The sequence below is a fragment of the Bufo gargarizans genome, chromosome 4 (genome assembly GCF_014858855.1).
Source record: "Bufo gargarizans isolate SCDJY-AF-19 chromosome 4, ASM1485885v1, whole genome shotgun sequence".
Lineage (NCBI taxonomy): Eukaryota > Metazoa > Chordata > Amphibia > Anura > Bufonidae > Bufo > Bufo gargarizans.
Window position 1 is genome coordinate 255,031,598 of NC_058083.1, and position 20,649 is coordinate 255,052,246.

Below are 20,649 nucleotides of genomic sequence, written 5' to 3' on the forward strand. Positions count from 1 at the left end.
TGGTAGAACTCTCTTAGGTAAGAACATGTTTTATCCGTGTTAAATGGATAAATGGAAAAAAAAATATTAACTATCCACTAAAACCTGCTAAACACTGTATTTCAAGTTAAGGGTAGCTAGGAAAGAGAGACACCACAATGTTCAGCTTCCATTCATTTAAAATTCGAGCATGGTGAAACCAGGGACTGGCCCCATATACAGAAGCACAAAAGCCGTTGGAGTAAATTCCAGCTGCGTGCCAGCTAATCCGCTGTATACAACATTTCAGCCTAAGGGCTCATGCCAACGACCGTGTGCTGCCCGTGGTCATATTGCGGCCCGCATACGGCGAGTCCGCAATACACTAGCACCGGCCGGGTGCATCCCGCATCACAGACCCATTGACTTTAATGGGTCCGCAATCTGGGAGATGCTGAACGGAGGTACAGATCGGAACCCCACGGAAGCACTATGGAGTGCTTCCGTGGTGTTTCCGGTCATGCCTCCGCACCGCAAAAAAATAGCGTATGCACTCCTTTTTCGTGGTGCGGACTGTCGGATGCGGATAGCGGACCCCATTCAAGTGAATGGGTCCGCAATCAGCATGCAGCTGCTCCACGGTCTGTGCCCATTCATTGCGGACTGCAGCACGGGCACGGAGCCCTTACGTTCGTGGGCATGAGCCCTAATGCTGGGGGGTTTGTCAGGAGCTAAATGTTGCACACCAAATTATAGACCAGGGCGTCAATGAATATATAAGTGGGAAGAAATCAAGTCTCCAACAGCCCCACCAAAGAAAAATGTCTTCCATCAAGAAGATTGTGTGGCACCTAGGGGGTTAAATGAAGAAATATCCTTTTCATCATATCTATAACACTGTATTGATGTTTCTCCTTCGCTTTTCTCTTGATCTGTTGACCTCTGTTCTTATGCATGTTTTAAATCTGTGTTTTTATGATTTATGTGATTTTTGCTATCAGTGGCTGTTTGGAATTTAAAAGGATTGACGTTTTATGAATGGCTTGAAAATGGACTGGCACTGTGATGGTGGGACGGTGTTCTTTCGTTGGCATTGCACGAACGCCGGAAAAAAAAAACTCTGTGGTATTTTTCTAGTTATTAATTATGTATTTAACTATGTATGTATATTCCTTAGAGGTGAGTCTCCATATTTGTATATATGAGCACTATGCACTTTATCACTATGGGTTGCACTGCATGTTTCACTTGCACATTTTTTCAATTTTATATCCTATGTAGATCACATTGTTGCACGTATATTTATAGTACCCTTATATAGATGTGTATGTGATATATGATTTTTTTTGCTAAACAGTGGATTATATATTATACACTATGATTTAATTCTGCACGTTATACATCGAGAAGGGGCCTATATTTTGTAGAATGTTTTATTATGAATTTTTCTAGTATTTCAAGTATTTATTGATCAGGGGCCTATAACACAGTGGCGTTTGGTCATTTGCACACGCACTAGTGGTATTCATTATACATACAATAGTTTTATGCATGTCATGTATAGGGTTGTTATGCATGTCAGTATATACTGTAGAATGTATTCCTTTTGGTTTTTTAATAATTATTGATTAGGCTACACATATGGTGCTGAGTGGTTTCTACATATGAGTCTTTATATGTACTAATGGTATGTGTGTGTGTGTGTGTGTGTGTGTGTATATATATATATATATATATATATATATATAATCATTTTTTTTACCTTTGACAATTATGCTTTTATACAATCATGTTATTTTTCTCTGTAATTACATATTGAATCAATGTCATATATACACTCGCCTAAAGAATTATTAGGAACACCATACTAATACGGTGTTGGACCCCCTTTTGCCTTCAGAACTGCCTTAATTCTACGTGGCATTGATTCAACAAGGTGCTGATAGCATTCTTTAGAAATGTTGGCCCATATTGATAGGATAGCATCTTGCAGTTGATGGAGATTTGAGGGATGCACATCCAGGGCATGAAGCTCCCGTTCCACCACATCCCAAAGATGCTCTGTTGGGTTGAGATCTGGTGACTGTGGCCATTTTAGTACAGTGAACTCATTGTCATGTTCAAGAAAATAAATTTGAAATGACATGGTGCATTATCCTGCTGGAAGTAGCCATCAGAGGATGGGTACATGGTGGTCATGAAGGGATGGACATGGTCAGAAACAATGCTCAGGTAGCCCGTGACATTTAAACGATGGCCAATTGACACTAAGGGGCCTAAAGTGTGCCCAGAAAACATCCCCCACACCATTACACCACCAGCCTGCACAGTGGTAACAAGGCATGATGGATACCTGTTCTCATTCTGTTTACGCCAAATTCGGACTCTACCATTTGAATGTCTCAACAGAGATCGAGACTCATCAGACCAGGCAACATTTTTCCAGTCTTCAACAGTCCAATTTTGGTGAGCTCGTGCAAATTGTAGCCTCTTTTTCCTATTTGTAGTGGAGATGAGTGGTACCCGGTGGGGTCTTCTGCTGTTGTAGCCCACCTTTCTTTCCCATTCTGACATTCAGTTTGGAGTTCAGGAGATTGTCTTGACCAGGACAACAACCCTACATGCATTGAAGCAACTGCCATGTGAATGGTTGACTAGATAATCACATTAATGAGAAATAGAACAGGTGTTCCTAATAATTCTTTAGGTGAGTGTATTTGACTTAGGTGTATCCACAGGATAATATCAACTAATTGTATATATTATTATGGGATCAATTTGTTGTGTCTGCCATTCTCTGCCATTGTGGTGCCGGTGTGGTTTGTTCTCTACACTGGAGAGCACTACTTCAGGCTTTTGCCATGCTGGAGCGCAAGACCATATATTTTCTGTGAGCCTGGGCACCACATGAAACGCGTGTCATTGGTCTCGTCTTGGCGTGCACGCACTCGTTCCCGTCCGATCTGATGCCCATTAAGCGAGACGCCACAGATGCTTTGAATAATTACAACTGGTAACAGTCCTGTATAATGTTTTAATGATGTTATGTGATAATAAAAGGAGGAGGTGTTTGATTCCTTATCCCCGGAAGAAGCCTGTGTGGCGAAACGGCGTTGGGAGGAGGCGATTGCAGAGTCGGCGTGCCAGAGACGGTACTGACATGAATTGACTTCCTATCCTGCCCTTATATAGGCTTTGTAAGTAACCCATATGTGGCCATCGTGCCCTGGGTGCTAATGTTTCCTGTCGACATATTGCGATAGTGGTTTCATTGCTGGCATACACTCTGAAGCTGACGGACTCTGCAGTTCCCTCTTTGCCCTCTCTTGGGGTCTCACCTGCTTCTGTTCTATCAACATGTTTTTTATAGGTATTGTATGAATTAAATAAAGTATATATATTTTTTCAATCTTGATGGAAGAAATTTTTCTTGGGCGGCAGGAGGTAAATGTTGAAGTATTAGAATAACTCTTGAATAGCCTGTTGTGTTGGGAATCGTGACCCATTAGTGGATAGCCTCCCTTCTATTGACTTTAAAGTAAAAAATTTACCAAGAAGACAATCGATAGGCAATTCACTAAGCTGAATAACCTAAATGGGGTTTAGGGCTATAATTAACCCCCTCTGGTGGGATTAGCGCGTTAAACCATTAATTTAGGTCAAACATAAAGAGGTTTTGAATAGTTATGGGGGAGGGGAGGACATGTAGCAGTGACAAATACAGTCCAGTCCCATATGAAAGAAAGTGGTGAGAACAATACATTAGAGACATCAGCTGTCTATAAACACTAGTGTCATCTGTCAGTCTGTAACATGTAACTTACAGCCAAAGACCATATGGACTTGCACATTGATAAAAAGAGGACACTAAGAATAAAAAAATCTAATGCAAATGGTAAATTAGTCAACTACAACCACAGTACACTTTTCACTTTATAGATTAAAAAAACATTACTATAGTAGTTGAAGCAACTGCACACTAGTGTTAGTGTCCAGCTCAATCCGACAACTACATTATATAAAGTTATATGCACAGTAGTGTTGGTGTCCAGCTCAATCCGACAACTACATTATATAAAGTTATATGCACAGGGGTGCTGGTGTCCAGCTCAATCCGACAACTACATTATATAAAGTTATATGCTCAGTAGTGTTGGTGTCCAGCTCAATCCGACAACTCCATTATATAAAGTGATATGCTCAGTAGTGTTAGTGTCCAGCTCAATCCGACAACTACATTATATAAAGTTATATGTACAGTAGTGTTGGTGTCCAGCTCAATCCGACAACTACATTATATAAAGTTATATGCTCAGTAGTGTTGGTGTCCAGCTCAATCCGACAACTACATTATATAAAGTTATATGTACAGTAGTGTTAGTGTCCAGCTCAATCCGACAACTACATTATATAAAGTTATATGCACAGTAGTGTTGGTGTCCAGCTCAATCCGACAACTACATTATATAAAGTTATATGCACAGGGGTGCTGGTGTCCAGCTCAATCCGACAACTACATTATATAAAGTTATATGCACAGTAGTGTTAGTGTCCAGCTCAATCCGACAACTACATTATATAAAGTTATATGCACAGTAGTGTTAGTGTCCAGCTCAATCCGACAACTACATTATATAAAGTTATATGTACAGTAGTGTTAGTGTCCAGCTCAATCCGACAACTACATTATATAAAGTTATATGCACAGTAGTGCTGGTGTCCAGCTCAATCCGACAACTACATTATATAAAGTTATATGCACAGTAGTGTTGGTGTCCAGCTCAATCCGACAACTACATTATATAAAGTTATATGCACAGTAGTGCTGGTGTCCAGCTCAATCCGACAACTACATTATATAAAGTTATATGCTCACTAGTGTTGGTGTCCAGCTCAATCCGACAACTACATTATATAAAGTTATATGCACAGTAGTGTTAGTGTCCAGCTCAATCCGACAACTACATTATATAAAGTTATATGCTCAGTAGTGTTGGTGTCCAGCTCAATCCGACAACTACATTATATAAAGTTATATGCACAGGGGTGCTGGTGTCCAGCTCAATCCGACAACTACATTATATAAAGTTATATGCACAGTAGTGTTAGTGTCCAGCTCAATCCGACAACTACATTATATAAAGTTATATGCACAGTAGTGTTAGTGTCCAGCTCAATCCGACAACTACATTATATAAAGTTATATGCACAGGGGTGTTGGTGTCCAGCTCAATCCGACAACTACATTATATAAAGTTATATGCACAGTAGTGTTAGTGTCCAGCTCAATCCGACAACTACATTATATAAAGTTATATGCTCAGTAGTGTTAGTGTCCAGCTCAATCCGACAACTACATTATATAAAGTGATATGCTCAGTAGTGTTAGTGTCCAGCTCAATCAGACAACTACATTATATAAAGTTATATGTACAGTAGTGTTGGTGTCCAGCTCAATCCGACAACTACATTATATAAAGTTATATGTACAGTAGTGTTGGTGTCCAGCTCAATCCGTGATATGCACAGTAGTGTTGGTGTCCAGCTCAATCCGACAACTACATTATATAAAGTTATATGCACAGGGGTGCTGGTGTCCAGCTCAATCCGACAACTACATTATATAAAGTTATATGCACAGTAGTGTTAGTGTCCAGCTCAATCAGACAACTACATTATATAAAGTTATATGTACAGTAGTGTTGGTGTCCAGCTCAATCCGACAACTACATTATATAAAGTTATATGTACAGTAGTGTTGGTGTCCAGCTCAATCCGACAACTACATTATATAAAGTGATATGCACAGTAGTGTTGGTGTCCAGCTCAATCCGACAACTACATTATATAAAGTTATATGCACAGTAGTGTTGGTGTCCAGCTCAATCCGACAACTACATTATATAAAGTTATATGCACAGGGGTGCTGGTGTCCAGCTCAATCCGACAACTACATTATATAAAGTTATATGCTCAGTAGTGTTGGTGTCCAGCTCAATCCGACAACTCCATTATATAAAGTGATATGCTCAGTAGTGTTAGTGTCCAGCTCAATCCGACAACTACATTATATAAAGTTATATGTACAGTAGTGTTGGTGTCCAGCTCAATCCGACAACTACATTATATAAAGTTATATGCTCAGTAGTGTTGGTGTTCAGCTCAATCCGACAACTACATTATATAAAGTTATATGTACAGTAGTGTTAGTGTCCAGCTCAATCCGACAACTACATTATATAAAGTTATATGCACAGTAGTGTTGGTGTCCAGCTCAATCCGACAACTACATTATATAAAGTTATATGCACAGTAGTGTTGGTGTCCAGCTCAATCCGACAACTACATTATATAAAGTTATATGCACAGGGGTGCTGGTGTCTAGCTCAATCCGACAACTACATTATATACAGTTATATGCACAGTAGTGTTAGTGTCCAGCTCAATCCGACAACTACATTATATAAAGTTATATGCACAGTAGTGTTAGTGTCCAGCTCAATCCGACAACTACATTATATAAAGTTATATGCACAGTAGTGCTGGTGTCCAGCTCAATCCGACAACTACATTATATAAAGTTATATGCACAGTAGTGTTAGTGTCCAGCTCAATCCGACAACTACATTATATAAAGTTATATGCACAGTAGTGTTAGTGTCCAGCTCAATCCGACAACTACATTATATAAAGTTATATGTACAGTAGTGTTAGTGTCCAGCTCAATCCGACAACTACATTATATAAAGTTATATGCACAGTAGTGCTGGTGTCCAGCTCAATCCGACAACTACATTATATAAAGTTATATGCACAGTAGTGTTAGTGTCCAGCTCAATCCGACAACTACATTATATAAAGTTATATGCTCACTAGTGTTGGTGTCCAGCTCAATCCGACAACTACATTATATAAAGTTATATGCACAGTAGTGTTAGTGTCCAGCTCAATCCGACAACTACATTATATAAAGTTATATGCTCAGTAGTGTTGGTGTCCAGCTCAATCCGACAACTACATTATATAAAGTTATATGCACAGGGGTGCTGGTGTCCAGCTCAATCCGACAACTACATTATATAAAGTTATATGCACAGTAGTGTTAGTGTCCAGCTCAATCAGACAACTACATTATATAAAGTTATATGTACAGTAGTGTTGGTGTCCAGCTCAATCCGACAACTACATTATATAAAGTGATATGCACAGTAGTGTTGGTGTCCAGCTCAATCCGACAACTACATTATATAAAGTTATATGCACAGGGGTGTTGGTGTCCAGCTCAATCCGACAACTACATTATATAAAGTTATATGCTCAGTAGTGTTGGTGTCCAGCTCAATCCGACAACTCCATTATATAAAGTTATATGCTCAGTAGTGTTGGTGTCCAGCTCAATCCGACAACTACATTATATAAAGTTATATGCTCAGTAGTGTTGGTGTCCAGCTCAATCCGACAACTCCATTATATAAAGTTATATGCTCAGTAGTGTTGGTGTCCAGCTCAATCCGACAACTACATTATATAAAGTTATATGCACAGTAGTGTTGGTGTCCAGCTCAATCCGACAACTACATTATATAAAGTTATATGCTCACTAGTGTTGGTGTCCAGCTCAATCCGACAACTACATTATATAAAGTTATATGCACAGGGGTGTTGGTGTCCAGCTCAATCCGACAACTACATTATATAAAGTTATATGCACACTAGTGTTGGTGTCCAGCTCAATCCGACAACTCCATTATATAAAGTTATATGCACACTAGTGTTGGTGTCCAGCTCAATCCGACAACTAGATTATATAAAGTTATATGCACAGTAGTGTTGGTGTCCAGCTCAATCCGACAACTACATTATATAAAGTTATACGCTCAGTAGTGTTAGTGTCCAGCTCAATCCGACAACTACATTATATACAGTTATACGCACAGTAGTGTTGGTGTCCAGCTCAATCCGACAACTACATTATATACAGTTATATGCACAGTAGTGTTGGTGTCCAGCTCAATCCGACAACTACATTATATAAAGTTATATGCTCAGTAGTGTTGGTGTCCAGCTCAATCCGACAACTACATTATATAAAGTTATATGCTCAGTAGTGTTGGTGTCCAGCTCAATCCGACAACTACATTATATAAAGTTATATGCACAGTAGTGTTGGTGTCCAGCTCAATCCGACAACTACATTATATAAAGTTATATGCTCACTAGTGTTGGTGTCCAGCTCAATCCGACAACTACATTATATAAAGTTATATGCACAGTAGTGTTGGTGTCCAGCTCAATCCGACAACTACATTATATAAAGTTATACGCTCAGTAGTGTTAGTGTCCAGCTCAATCCGACAACTACATTATATACAGTTATATGCACAGTAGTGTTAGTGTCCAGCTCAATCCGACAACTACATTATATAAAGTTATACGCTCAGTAGTGTCGGTGTCCAGCTCAATCCGACAACTACATTATATAAAGTTATATGCACAGTAGTGCTGGTGTCCAGCTCAATCCGACAACTACATTATATAAAGTTATATGCTCAGTAGTGTTGGTGTCCAGCTCAATCCGACAACTACATTATATAAAGTTATATGCACAGTAGTGTTAGTGTCCAGCTCAATCCGACAACTACATTATATAAAGTTATATGCACAGTAGTGTTAGTGTCCAGCTCAATCAGACAACTACATTATATAAAGTTATATGTACAGTAGTGTTGGTGTCCAGCTCAATCCGACAACTACATTATATAAAGTGATATGCACAGTAGTGTTGGTGTCCAGCTCAATCCGACAACTACATTATATAAAGTTATATGCACAGTAGTGTTAGTGTCCAGCTCAATCCGACAACTACATTATATAAAGTTATATGCACAGTAGTGTTAGTGTCCAGCTCAATCCGACAACTACATTATATAAAGTTATATGCACAGTAGTGTTAGTGTCCAGCTCAATCAGACAACTACATTATATAAAGTTATATGTACAGTAGTGTTGGTGTCCAGCTCAATCCGACAACTACATTATATAAAGTTATATGCACAGGGGTGTTGGTGTCCAGCTCAATCCGACAACTACATTATATAAAGTTATATGCTCAGTAGTGTTGGTGTCCAGCTCAATCCGACAACTCCATTATATAAAGTTATATGCTCAGTAGTGTTGGTGTCCAGCTCAATCCGACAACTACATTATATAAAGTTATATGCTCAGTAGTGTTGGTGTCCAGCTCAATCCGACAACTCCATTATATAAAGTTATATGCTCAGTAGTGTTGGTGTCCAGCTCAATCCGACAACTACATTATATAAAGTTATATGCACAGTAGTGTTGGTGTCCAGCTCAATCCGACAACTACATTATATAAAGTTATATGCTCACTAGTGTTGGTGTCCAGCTCAATCCGACAACTACATTATATAAAGTTATATGCACAGGGGTGTTGGTGTCCAGCTCAATCCGACAACTACATTATATAAAGTTATATGCACACTAGTGTTGGTGTCCAGCTCAATCCGACAACTCCATTATATAAAGTTATATGCACACTAGTGTTGGTGTCCAGCTCAATCCGACAACTATATTATATAAAGTTATATGCACAGTAGTGTTGGTGTCCAGCTCAATCCGACAACTACATTATATAAAGTTATACGCTCAGTAGTGTTAGTGTCCAGCTCAATCCGACAACTACATTATATACAGTTATACGCACAGTAGTGTTGGTGTCCAGCTCAATCCGACAACTACATTATATACAGTTATATGCACAGTAGTGTTAGTGTCCAGCTCAATCCGACAACTACATTATATAAAGTTATACGCTCAGTAGTGTTGGTGTCCAGCTCAATCCGACAACTACATTATATAAAGTTATATGCACAGGGGTGTTGGTGTCCAGCTCAATCCGACAACTACATTATATAAAGTTATATGCACAGTAGTGTTGGTGTCCAGCTCAATCCGACAACTACATTATATAAAGTTATATGCACAGTAGTGCTGGTGTCCAGCTCAATCCGACAACTACATTATATAAAGTTATATGCTCAGTAGTGTTGGTGTCCAGCTCAATCCGACAACTACATTATATAAAGTGATATGTACAGTAGTGTTAGTGTCCAGCTCAATCCGACAACTACATTATATAAAGTTATATGCACAGTAGTGTTAGTGTCCAGCTCAATCCGACAACTACATTATATAAAGTTATATGCACAGTAGTGTTGGTGTCCAGCTCAATCCGACAACTACATTATATAAAGTTATATGCTCAGTAGTGTTGGTGTCCAGCTCAATCCGACAACTCCATTATATAAAGTTATATGCTCACTAGTGTTGGTGTCCAGCTCAATCCGACAACTACATTATATAAAGTTATATGCACAGTAGTGTTAGTGTCCAGCTCAATCCGACAACTACATTATATAAAGTTATATGCACACTAGTGTTAGTGTCCAGCTCAATCCGACAACTACATTATATAAAGTTATATGCTCAGTAGTGTTGGTGTCCAGCTCAATCCGACAACTACATTATATAAAGTTATATGCTCAGTAGTGTTAGTGTCCAGCTCAATCCGACAACTACATTATATAAAGTTATATGCACACTAGTGTTAGTGTCCAGCTCAATCCGACAACTACATTATATAAAGTTATATGCACAGTAGTGTTGGTGTCCAGCTCAATCCGACAACTACATTATATTAAGAAAAAATATGGGGGATTCAGCCCGCACAATCCCTAGCAGGTGCAGATTGCTATGGCGAAATACAGATACAAACACAAAATGCAATGGCACTCTGCAACCAGCACTCTGCCCTGCCTTTATGCTGGATGTTGAATAAGGCATTGGTGTACATTTTGGCCAAAGCGTAATAAGCCACTCACCAGGTCAAGGTCGCCTTAATGAGTGGTCCCTAACACTAGTTCCTACCTTTTATGGGCCATGACAGCCACACAAAGTCCAGGGAGCGCAGGTACAGCATGCACGCCAAGCACACTCTGCTTTTAACCCCGTCTGGTGCCATTACAGCTTTCATCGGATCCAGTGATGCAAGTACCGACATGCATGCTGAGCCCACTATATACTTCTCCTGGAGCCTAATGGCTACTGGTAGGTGCTATATAAGCAGACTCAGTTTTATACTGACTTTAAAACCAGCCTCCAGTAGCCATTTGGCTCCAGGAGAAGTATATAGTGGGCTCAGCATGCATGTTGGTACTTGCATCCCTGGATCCGATGAAAGCTGTAATGGCACCGGACGGGGTTAAAAGCAGAGTGTGCTTGGCGTGCATGCTGTACCTGCGCTCCCTGGACTTTGTGTGGCTGTCATGGCCCATAAAAGGTAGGAACTAGTGTTAGGGACCACTCATTAAGGCGACCTTGACGTGGTGAGTGGCTTATTACGCTTTGGCCAAAATGTACACCAATGCCTTATTCAACATCCAGCATAAAGGCACGGCAGAGTGCTGGTTGCAGAGTGCGATTGCATTTTGTGTTTTTGCGTTTGTATCTGTATTTCGCCATAGCAATCTGCACCTGCATAGGGTTGTGCGGGCTGAATCCCCCATATTTTTTATTTGTAGTATATATTGGAGGCGTGGCGATCTCCATGCAGTCATGCACACCTGACCAGTTAGTCTGCCCTGGAGGCTGGTTTTAAAGTCAGTATAAAACTGAGTCTGCTTATATAGCACATACCAGTAGCCATTTAGCTCCAGGAGAAGTATATAGTGGGCTCCACATTATATAAAGTTATATGCTCAGTAGAGTTAGTGTCCAGCTCAATCCAACAACTACATTATATAAAGTTATATGCTCAGTAGTGTTGGTGTCCAGCTCAATCCGACAACTACATTATATAAAGTTATATGCTCAGTAGTGTTGGTGTCCAGCTCAATCCGACAACTACATTATATAAAGTTATATGCACAGTAGTGTTGGTGTCCAGCTCAATCCGACAACTACATTATATAAAGTTATATGCACACTAGTGTTGGTGTCCAGCTCAATCCGACAACTACATTATATAAAGTTATATGCACTGTAGTGTTAGTGTCCAGCTCAATCCGACAACTACATTATATAAAGTTATATGCACTGTAGTGTTGGTGTCCAGCTCAATCCGACAACTACATTATATAAAGTTATATGCACAGTAGTGTTAGTGTCCAGCTCAATCCGACAACTACATTATATAAAGTTATATGCACAGTAGTGTTAGTGTCCAGCTCAATCCGACAACTACATTATATAAAGTTATATGCTCAGTAGTGTTAGTGTCCAGCTCAATCCGACAACTACATTATATAAAGTTATATGCTCAGTAGTGTTGGTGTCCAGCTCAATCCGACAACTACATTATATAAAGTTATATGCACAGTAGTGTTGGTGTCCAGCTCAATCCGACAACTACATTATATAAAGTTATATGCACACCGGAAATTGCAGGATGCACACGTTGGCCGGTGTTTATATTTTGTGGATCAAAAGTTTATGGACCGCAAAATACATACAGTTGTGAGCATGAGGCCTCAAGGTTATTCTCATCTCAAACATTTAAGGTTTATCAACCAGATATGTCATAAGTGTCTGATAGGTGAAGGTCCCAGAGGTGGTACCTGCAGCTACCTATTGAACAGGGCCCCCTCTGCTTGGATCTGGCAGCCGGAAGTGGTTGGAACTACAGAAACAGTCAGGGGACCTGTAGACACAACTGAATGGAAATTGCAGAATAAGCATAGCACAGCAAGCTGACCTATTTCCACATCTCACAAGTTATGGAAACATTACAGCTCCATATATTGCATAGGAGCTAAAGAAACAGCATAGCACAGCCAGCTCAGTTGTTTCCATAATCCCGACCAACTTTGGCCACCACCTACTGTCAAACTCAGATTTGTAGACCGCCCTACGGCATTTGCAGGCACCCATTTTTCTTTCAGCTTTTTCGCTAAAATGGAAAAAAATAAATTCTGCACTGTTTACTTTAAGGGGTCCGTGTGCTATGTGTTTGCAGTCAGTATTCTGCAAGTAGAATCGAGCAGGAACATCCTTCGGTTATTCCACAAATTTAAAACAGCTTTTACCCACATATCTCGAGGACATGCTTCCATTTCAGTGGGTGGGCAGCAGCTCATTAAGTACCTGCATATCCCAGGATGTACTGAAATTAACATTTCCCCCCTGTCTACAGATATATATTTCTTTGAATTTAGAAGAAGGGATGAATGAACAAAAGGAGTCTGGGTTGCTTCACCTGTTCACTATAAGATCACTATGCCAACACTGTGGGGAGGAGAAGGGAACAGGGAAGATATTGAGCATATTTGTCCACCACTGAATGCAGGAGAAGGTAGAGCAGAACACCAGACAGCAAAATTTAATGTACATAAAAAAAATTATTTTTTGCATGTATACTGTAATAATGCCTCATTGCACAGTATTCCTTTTTTAGGAAAAACTTTAAAGGCATTATCTAGGATATGCCATCAAAGTCAGATAAGTGTGATTCACATACCTATGTCCAGAACGGCCCACCGAAGTGAAGGTGAGCACACCGCGCATACGCAGGTTCTCTCTATTCACTGCTATTGGAGTTCAGAAAATAGCCTACTTGTAATGGGACTGCTGGAAATAGCAGAGCCAGCTCTTGGCTACTTTCCCAACTCCCATACCGGTGAATAGAGGGTGGCCCCAATTGTGCATTGTGCTCTCTTTTACTTTAGGGAGCTGGTTCTGGAGATAGGTGAGGGTCCCACAGGTGGGACCCGCACCTATCTCACTTTAATGCCGGTGAATAGAGGGTGGCCCCAATTGCGCAGTCTGCTCTCTTTTACTTTACGGAGCTGGTTCTGGAGATAGATGAGGGTCCCAGAGGTGGGACCCGCACCTATCTCACTTTGATGCCGGTGAAAAGAGGGTGGCCCCACTTGCGCATTGTGCTCTCTTTTACTTTAGGGAGCTGGTTCTGGAGATAGGAGATGGTCCCAGAGGTGGGACCCGCACCCATCTCACTTTGATGGCATTGCGATAGGCCATCAAAGTCTGAGATGAGACAGCCCCGTTAAGCCTGTAACAAACGGTTCAAAAGAAAATTTTATGAAATAAAGCTTCACCATATGTAATGAACCCCTCTAAGTGCAAGTGTTCTTAAAATGATGTGCTTTCTCACAATTGCCATTTTTTTTAAATGCTCAAGTAAATTTCCATTGTGGCAAATTAATATGCCAGTTCTACATTGGCATTTTTATTATTGTAAAAACTTAAAAAATGTTTGTTTTTAATACAATGAAGCAAAGCCACACACTTAAATATGTAAAGTATGAGCAGAGACACAATGCTGTTCTAATGGCTTACACCTAAAAACAAGCAAATGAAACAAAGGCAAAATACACCTGACGGTAAATGTCTTTAGGAGCATCCTGGTGGCAGACATATTGCTGTGGGCATTCTTACATCAAGAAACACATGGTTGTGACACTCCACTACAATTGCATGGTTCACAGCTGTGGATTTCCCATGGAAGACAATGCAGCCACAGCTATGGTTAGTGCTGGGTAAGACGACACAACTGTCAGTGCTCTAGGGCCTTGACATACCCCCAGACCTGACATCCTAATTTTGTCACACCGTCGACTGCCATGAAAAGGAGGCTGGGGGGGGGGGGATAGAATAAGAACAGAGCTGAGCTTTTAGTAGTGCTACTCCCCGCTGTGCTGCCCTGGGGTGATACAGAGGATGCTCATACTAATGTACCATTATTGTAAAACAGGCTCTGTAATTGTGGCAGAGGGTGGAATCCAACCTTTATCTGACCAGTATTGGCAATGTCTCGAACACATGCACAAAGCCCTTTTCAAATGACTCTTACACGGGTGAGTGCAGAAGTTTAGCATGTAGTTTTCTGACAGACATCAAGATCACTGGAAGCATAAATGGGGTCACCAGCCGTTCTTTTCCTCATATTCACAAACTGTGGAGGTGACCTCTGTGGGTTTATACAGCTATTAGTAAAACCCATGTCAGCACACAGGCAGAGGATCAAACAGGTAAATTTGAACCATTACCACAGCATAATGTTGGTTTACATACCACAGTTACATATTCATTTGCGTTCAATTATAAAATTATTTAAACAAATGGGGACTCTTTCCTTTTACACCAATCATCATCAGGACTCATGCCTTGTCACATATAGACAATCTATATCTAGATCTGTCCGGTATTTTAAGTTTTGAAGCTTTGTGCTCTTTGTTGGTCTTTTCGCTTTCCACATATACTTCTATTCCCAGTGAAGTATGTAACACACTGACCCAAAGTTATGTAATGAGTATGTAATGTGTCTGCACTAGAGATGAGAGTTCCTTCCTGATAATTGCTGCAATCTCCTCCACAGTATGGGGAGGAGCGATCATTAATGCCATTGCTAGTCTCCATACAGAATAGATAATACAATCTGCTGCCGGCAAACGATGACTTAAGGCTCTTTCACACGAGTGGATGCCATGCGGGTAATCCGCTGCGTGAAAGAGTGCCAAGCCCCGTTCCGGACAGTAGAGACACGGAGCAGTAACATGATTGATAATGCTCCGTGCCTCTCTCTGTTCTTTTTACAAAATCACAGTGAGATAAAGTTGTCACTGTGATTTTGTAGAAAAAGGGTCACAGAGAATTATCAATCATGTTAATACTCCGTTTCTCTGCTGTCCGGAACGGGGCTTGGCACTCTTTCATGCAGCAGATTACCCGCACGGCATCTGCTCGTGTGAAAGAGCCCTAGGTATCTGCACAAACGATCTTATTACCCAATGAACAAGTGTTTTGCTTGGTAATCGGCGGCACCTTTACACTAGCAGAAAATCGCTAACAAGTGTTCCTATGAACAGCCAGTGTAAAAGGGCCTTAAGCACAGCTTGCAATCGATGAACATGTCTATTGGTGGTGTCTGTAATACACCAGTAATATAGGTGTGGTAGGTAGAGTATAGGGACAGTATAGTAGATCAGGGTTTTATTAGGGAGGGAGGGACTGTTAACTCAGAGTTCACACAGCTGCTGGCAACTGAGAATGTCATGTTGCACTGCAAAGGTGTCAAGATACTTTTCAATTTTAGTGAATGCACTGTATGGCGATAACTGCATTAACATAGGAGTTTCAATCAAGGCATTGCATTGTATTAAGATACTGTACAGTTTTAGTGAATGCGTTGGACTGCAATAACTACATTAATGTAACAGTTTCATTCCACACATTGTATTACCATTGTAAATTGTCAATACTAGTGTTCAGTGTGTTTGTAGAACGCGAGAGACGTTTAATTTCGCCTCTGTCTGTAAATTACAGGGGGGGTGGGGACCTTGTAATTTTCCTACCGTTTAATAATCTGTGTACCAAACCTGTGATGTTAAATTTATAGGCCTCATAATCAAATGTCTGGTAAAAATGAGTCCTGAACATGTCCAAAGTACTCCTGCTCTACTTCTATATATGCAGTTGTCGGGACATATGTTTCACTGTGCACACTGCTTAGGAAGTGTTGGAAGTGTGTGCTGTGAAACATATGCCCCAAAAGCTATAGAAATAAAGAAGCGGAGCAGGAATACATTGGCCATGTGCTGGACGCTTCCATGGGCACCTGCACAGTGAAAGTGGTGAGGCAAGAGAACACAGTATCATGCAACTCTATTTTCTCCTATGTGCAAGATGCTTACCGCAAATCTAAGCAGTAACATGAAGGATGGGAGCGCACACTGCTGAACGGATGGGTGAGTGAATCTAGGCATCTTATGTATTTATATGTTATATGAATGGGCAGTGGAAAGCAAAGCCACTGTTTACATCTGAGGATTGGAGCAAAAACAAGCTACAAACCAGAAATCGGGAAGAAATGAAATTTATGCAATGGAAGCAGTGTATATTAATTTATAAATTATTAATTTATTTTTATAACATTTAAAGGGAACCTGTCATCAACTTTATGCTGCCTATACTAACAGCAGAATAAATAAAAACACGAAAACACAACCATGGGTATCAGTAGCCAATTGAGTATGCACACAGTGGTGCGGCTTATATAAATAGACTTCCCAACATTCTATATGACTAGACAAGCTTTTAAATACAATGAAAAAACAGAGGAACTAAAGCTCATAGACGTCCGGTGGTGAAAAATAATATACTTTATTGATTACAAAAAATCAGTGGATAACAAAATACCATAAAACAAGGGGGATAGGGAGCACCATACACCATCCCAGCATTACAATGTTGACATAAGTAACAACAGCAATAATAAGCATGGAATTAATAGACATGAGTCCTAATATGGAGGCACCACGGCAGTTACCAAATGATATAAATGTGGCAGGTAGTAACCAGGGGGTATTTCACACAGGAAAAGCTGCAACCGCAAGGGGTTGTGTGAGCCCGCTGGAACTAAGTCCTGCCTCTATATACCAGAAGCCATGAGTGAAGATGTAAGTAGCGTGGACTCACCAAGAGGTAGCAGCGACCTGAATGCCTGGGATGGCGTTACCCCGACGCGCGTTTCGGCGTACCTTCGTCAGGGGGTAACGCCATCCCAGGCCACCCCCTGACGAAGGTATGCCGAAAAGCGTTGGATCGACGAAGCCTGTGCCAGTAGTCCGCACGGGCGCAGACTACTGTGTATACTGCGCATGCGCGAGATTACAGCGCTTGGAAGGAATGACGTCAGGGCAAGTGCAGTGAATAAATTAATTGGTAGGCGGTGCTGGGCTCCGGAACGATGGGCGCGGCTGGGCTTCAACGGATCGTGGGACAACCCCTTGGGCTCCTTATCAAGGTGTCATATACCGATATTCAGGCCAATTTGAGAATCTTTGATTCAGGTACAATCGATACTAATTGAATGTTTTCACAGATTTAACGAAATGGACACAACATATTTGGAAAGAACGCTCAGTTCTCATCTGCTCCAAAAGTCTGTTTAAATTGGCACATCTAGGAACAGGGTTTCTACACTTTTTTCAGACACGCTCGACAAGGGGGCAGGGCTTAGCGAAAGGAGGCAAGGCCCAAGACGTACCATTTAGAGCCTAAATTGCACCGCAATTCTTGTAGCGCACAATCTACTCAGGTAAAGATGAACTGAATATTAGTTGAAGTCTTCACTTTTTTAGTAATTCATATAACCTCACAACCTTGGCAATCATGAGTGTATATACATCAGCTTATCAAGGTTTGACTTCCACTCTACATAAAGCAGAACTTTGTCATTTTGGCCCATGAGCTTTTAGCTTTAAAAACACACAAAAGAAAGAACCTTACCTTTGTTTCTTCTAAACGCAAGGCATCCAGCAAATAGTGCAGTAGTTCCTGGCTATCTTGCTGCTGGAAAGTTTTAAATCGAGGGGCCCTATAAATGATGCAAATTCATAGCAGGTTTAATATCACAATGCTGTGGAAAAGCAAAAGCATAGCACGAGAATTTCATGAGGGTTGTAAAGAGGTTTTGCCATCACAGACAATGGGGGCATAGCGCTAGGATATGCCCCCATTGTCTGATAGGTGCAGGTATGAGAGGTGGGACCCGCACCTACACGGAGAACAGAGCGGGGAAAGTAGTGGAGGGAGCACTGAGCATGCGCAGCCACCCTCCATTCATTTTTAGGGCCTGCCGAAAATAGCCAAGCACTGGCTCGGCTATTTCCATAGCCCCTATAGAAATCAATGGGAGCAGGGGCCGCGCAAATGCGGTGCGCTCCCATTCACTTGTATGGGAGCAGCGCTTGGTGGTGGCTGGACTCAGGGGTCCTCCAGCCACAACTCTCCCCGCTCCGTTCTCGTTGTAGGTGCGGGTTCGAAGGTGGGACCTGCACCTATCAGACAAAGGGGCATATCCTAGCGACATGCCCCCATTGTCTATAATGGGAATACACCTCTAATAATAAAAAAAAAAGTCTGTCCAAAACACTATAGCAGACTTTCCAGATTTTGTGCAACTAGAGGTTGGCCAATATCCTACAAAGATTTCCCAATAGGTCCTAATCTATTTTTGGTGTGACAAACACCAAAGTGACAGTGTTGACGTGATTCGCCCACGTCACCGTTTTCTGTGATGTCTCTGGATGGATCCTCTACAGTGCATGAAATGAACAGTAAAAATAATCTGGGAGTCTGTTTCCTATACTTAGCATAGATAACTAATGCTAGTACTGCTGTGCACTACAACATCAATTAAACCATACCTTTGGTACTTTTATCACCACTTCTGACCCCAGAAAAAAATGCTAATAAGAATACCAAAGATATGGTTTGAATGATGTTGTAGTGCACAATAGTACTTTAGCATTAGAAAAATTTGCCAAGTATAGGTGACAGATTCCCTTCAAATATTGATGACCTTTCCTTCCCTGCCCCGTCCGATCAGTTTAAATGGGTTCACCGGGAATTAAGAAAATGAAAATACTTAAAGGGGTTCTGCAGTTCTTTTAAACTGATGACCTATCCTCTGGATAGATCATCAGCATCTGAATGGCGGGGGTCCGACACCCGGGACCCCCGCCGATCAGCTGTTTGAGAAAGCAGCGGTGCTGGCAGTAGCACCGTGGCCTTCTTGCTGTTTACCGCAGGCCCTCGTATCACTGGCCTGGGCACGGCTAAGCTCCATTCAATTGAGCAGAGCTTAGCCCCACCCAGGCCAGTGATACTAGTCGTGATGTCACTAGGCCTGAGGGAAACAGAGAAGGCCACGGTGCTTCTGGGGCGCCGCTACCTTCTCAAACAGCTGATCGGCAGGGGTCCCAGGTGTCGGACCCCCGCCAATCAGATGCTGATGATCTATCCAGAGGATAGATCATAAGTCTAAAAGAACTGCAGAACACCTTTAAATCTTACTTTATTATACAGGGAGTGCAGAATTATTAGGCAAGTTGTATTTTTGAGGATTAATTTTATTATTGAACAACAACCATGTTCTCAATGAACCCAAAAAACTCATTAATATCAAAGCTGAATATTTTTGGAAGTAGTTTTTAGTTTGTTTTTAGTTTTAGCTATTTTAGGCTACTTTCACACTAGCGTTCGATCGGATCCGTTCTGAACGGATCCGATCATATTAATGCAGACGGAGGCTCCGTTCAGTACGGATCCGTCTGCATTAATAACTTAGAAAAAATTCTAAGTGTGAAAGCAGCCTGAGCGGATCCGTTCAGACTTTCAATGTAAAGTCAATGGGGGACGGATCCGCTTGAAGATTGAGCCATATGGTGACATCTTCAAGCGGATCCGTTCCCATTGACTTACATTGTAAGTCTGGACGGATCCGCACGCCTCCGCACGGCCAGGCGGCCACCCGAACGCTGCAAGCAGCGTTCAGCTGTCCGCCTGTCCGTGCGGAGGCGAGCGGAGCGGAGGCTGAACGCCGCCAGACTGATGCAGTCTGAGCGGATCCGCTCCATTCAGACTGCATCAGGACTGGACGGAAGCGTTCGGGTCCGCTCGTGAGCTCCTTCAAACGGAGCTCACGAGCGGACCGGCGAACGCTAGTGTGAAAGTAGCCTTAGGGGGATATCTGTGTGTGCAGGTGACTATTACTGCGCATAATTATTAGGCAACTTAACAAAAAACAAATATATACCCATTTCAATTATTTATTTTTACCAGTGAAACCAATATAACATCTCAACATTC

The 20,649-nt window shown here is 41.3% G+C and overlaps 1 protein-coding gene across 2 annotated transcripts in view; it reads right to left on the reverse strand.

The window, feature by feature from the left end:
• Positions 1–20,649, reverse strand: part of USP45 (ubiquitin specific peptidase 45) — a 198,014-nt gene that overhangs the window by 51,026 nt on the left and 126,339 nt on the right. For both annotated transcript variants that reach the window (XM_044289002.1, XM_044289001.1), the window contains exon 9: positions 18,286–18,373. In XM_044289002.1, the coding sequence (XP_044144937.1) occupies positions 18,286–18,373 (88 nt within the window). The remainder of the gene's footprint in view (positions 1–18,285; positions 18,374–20,649) is intronic.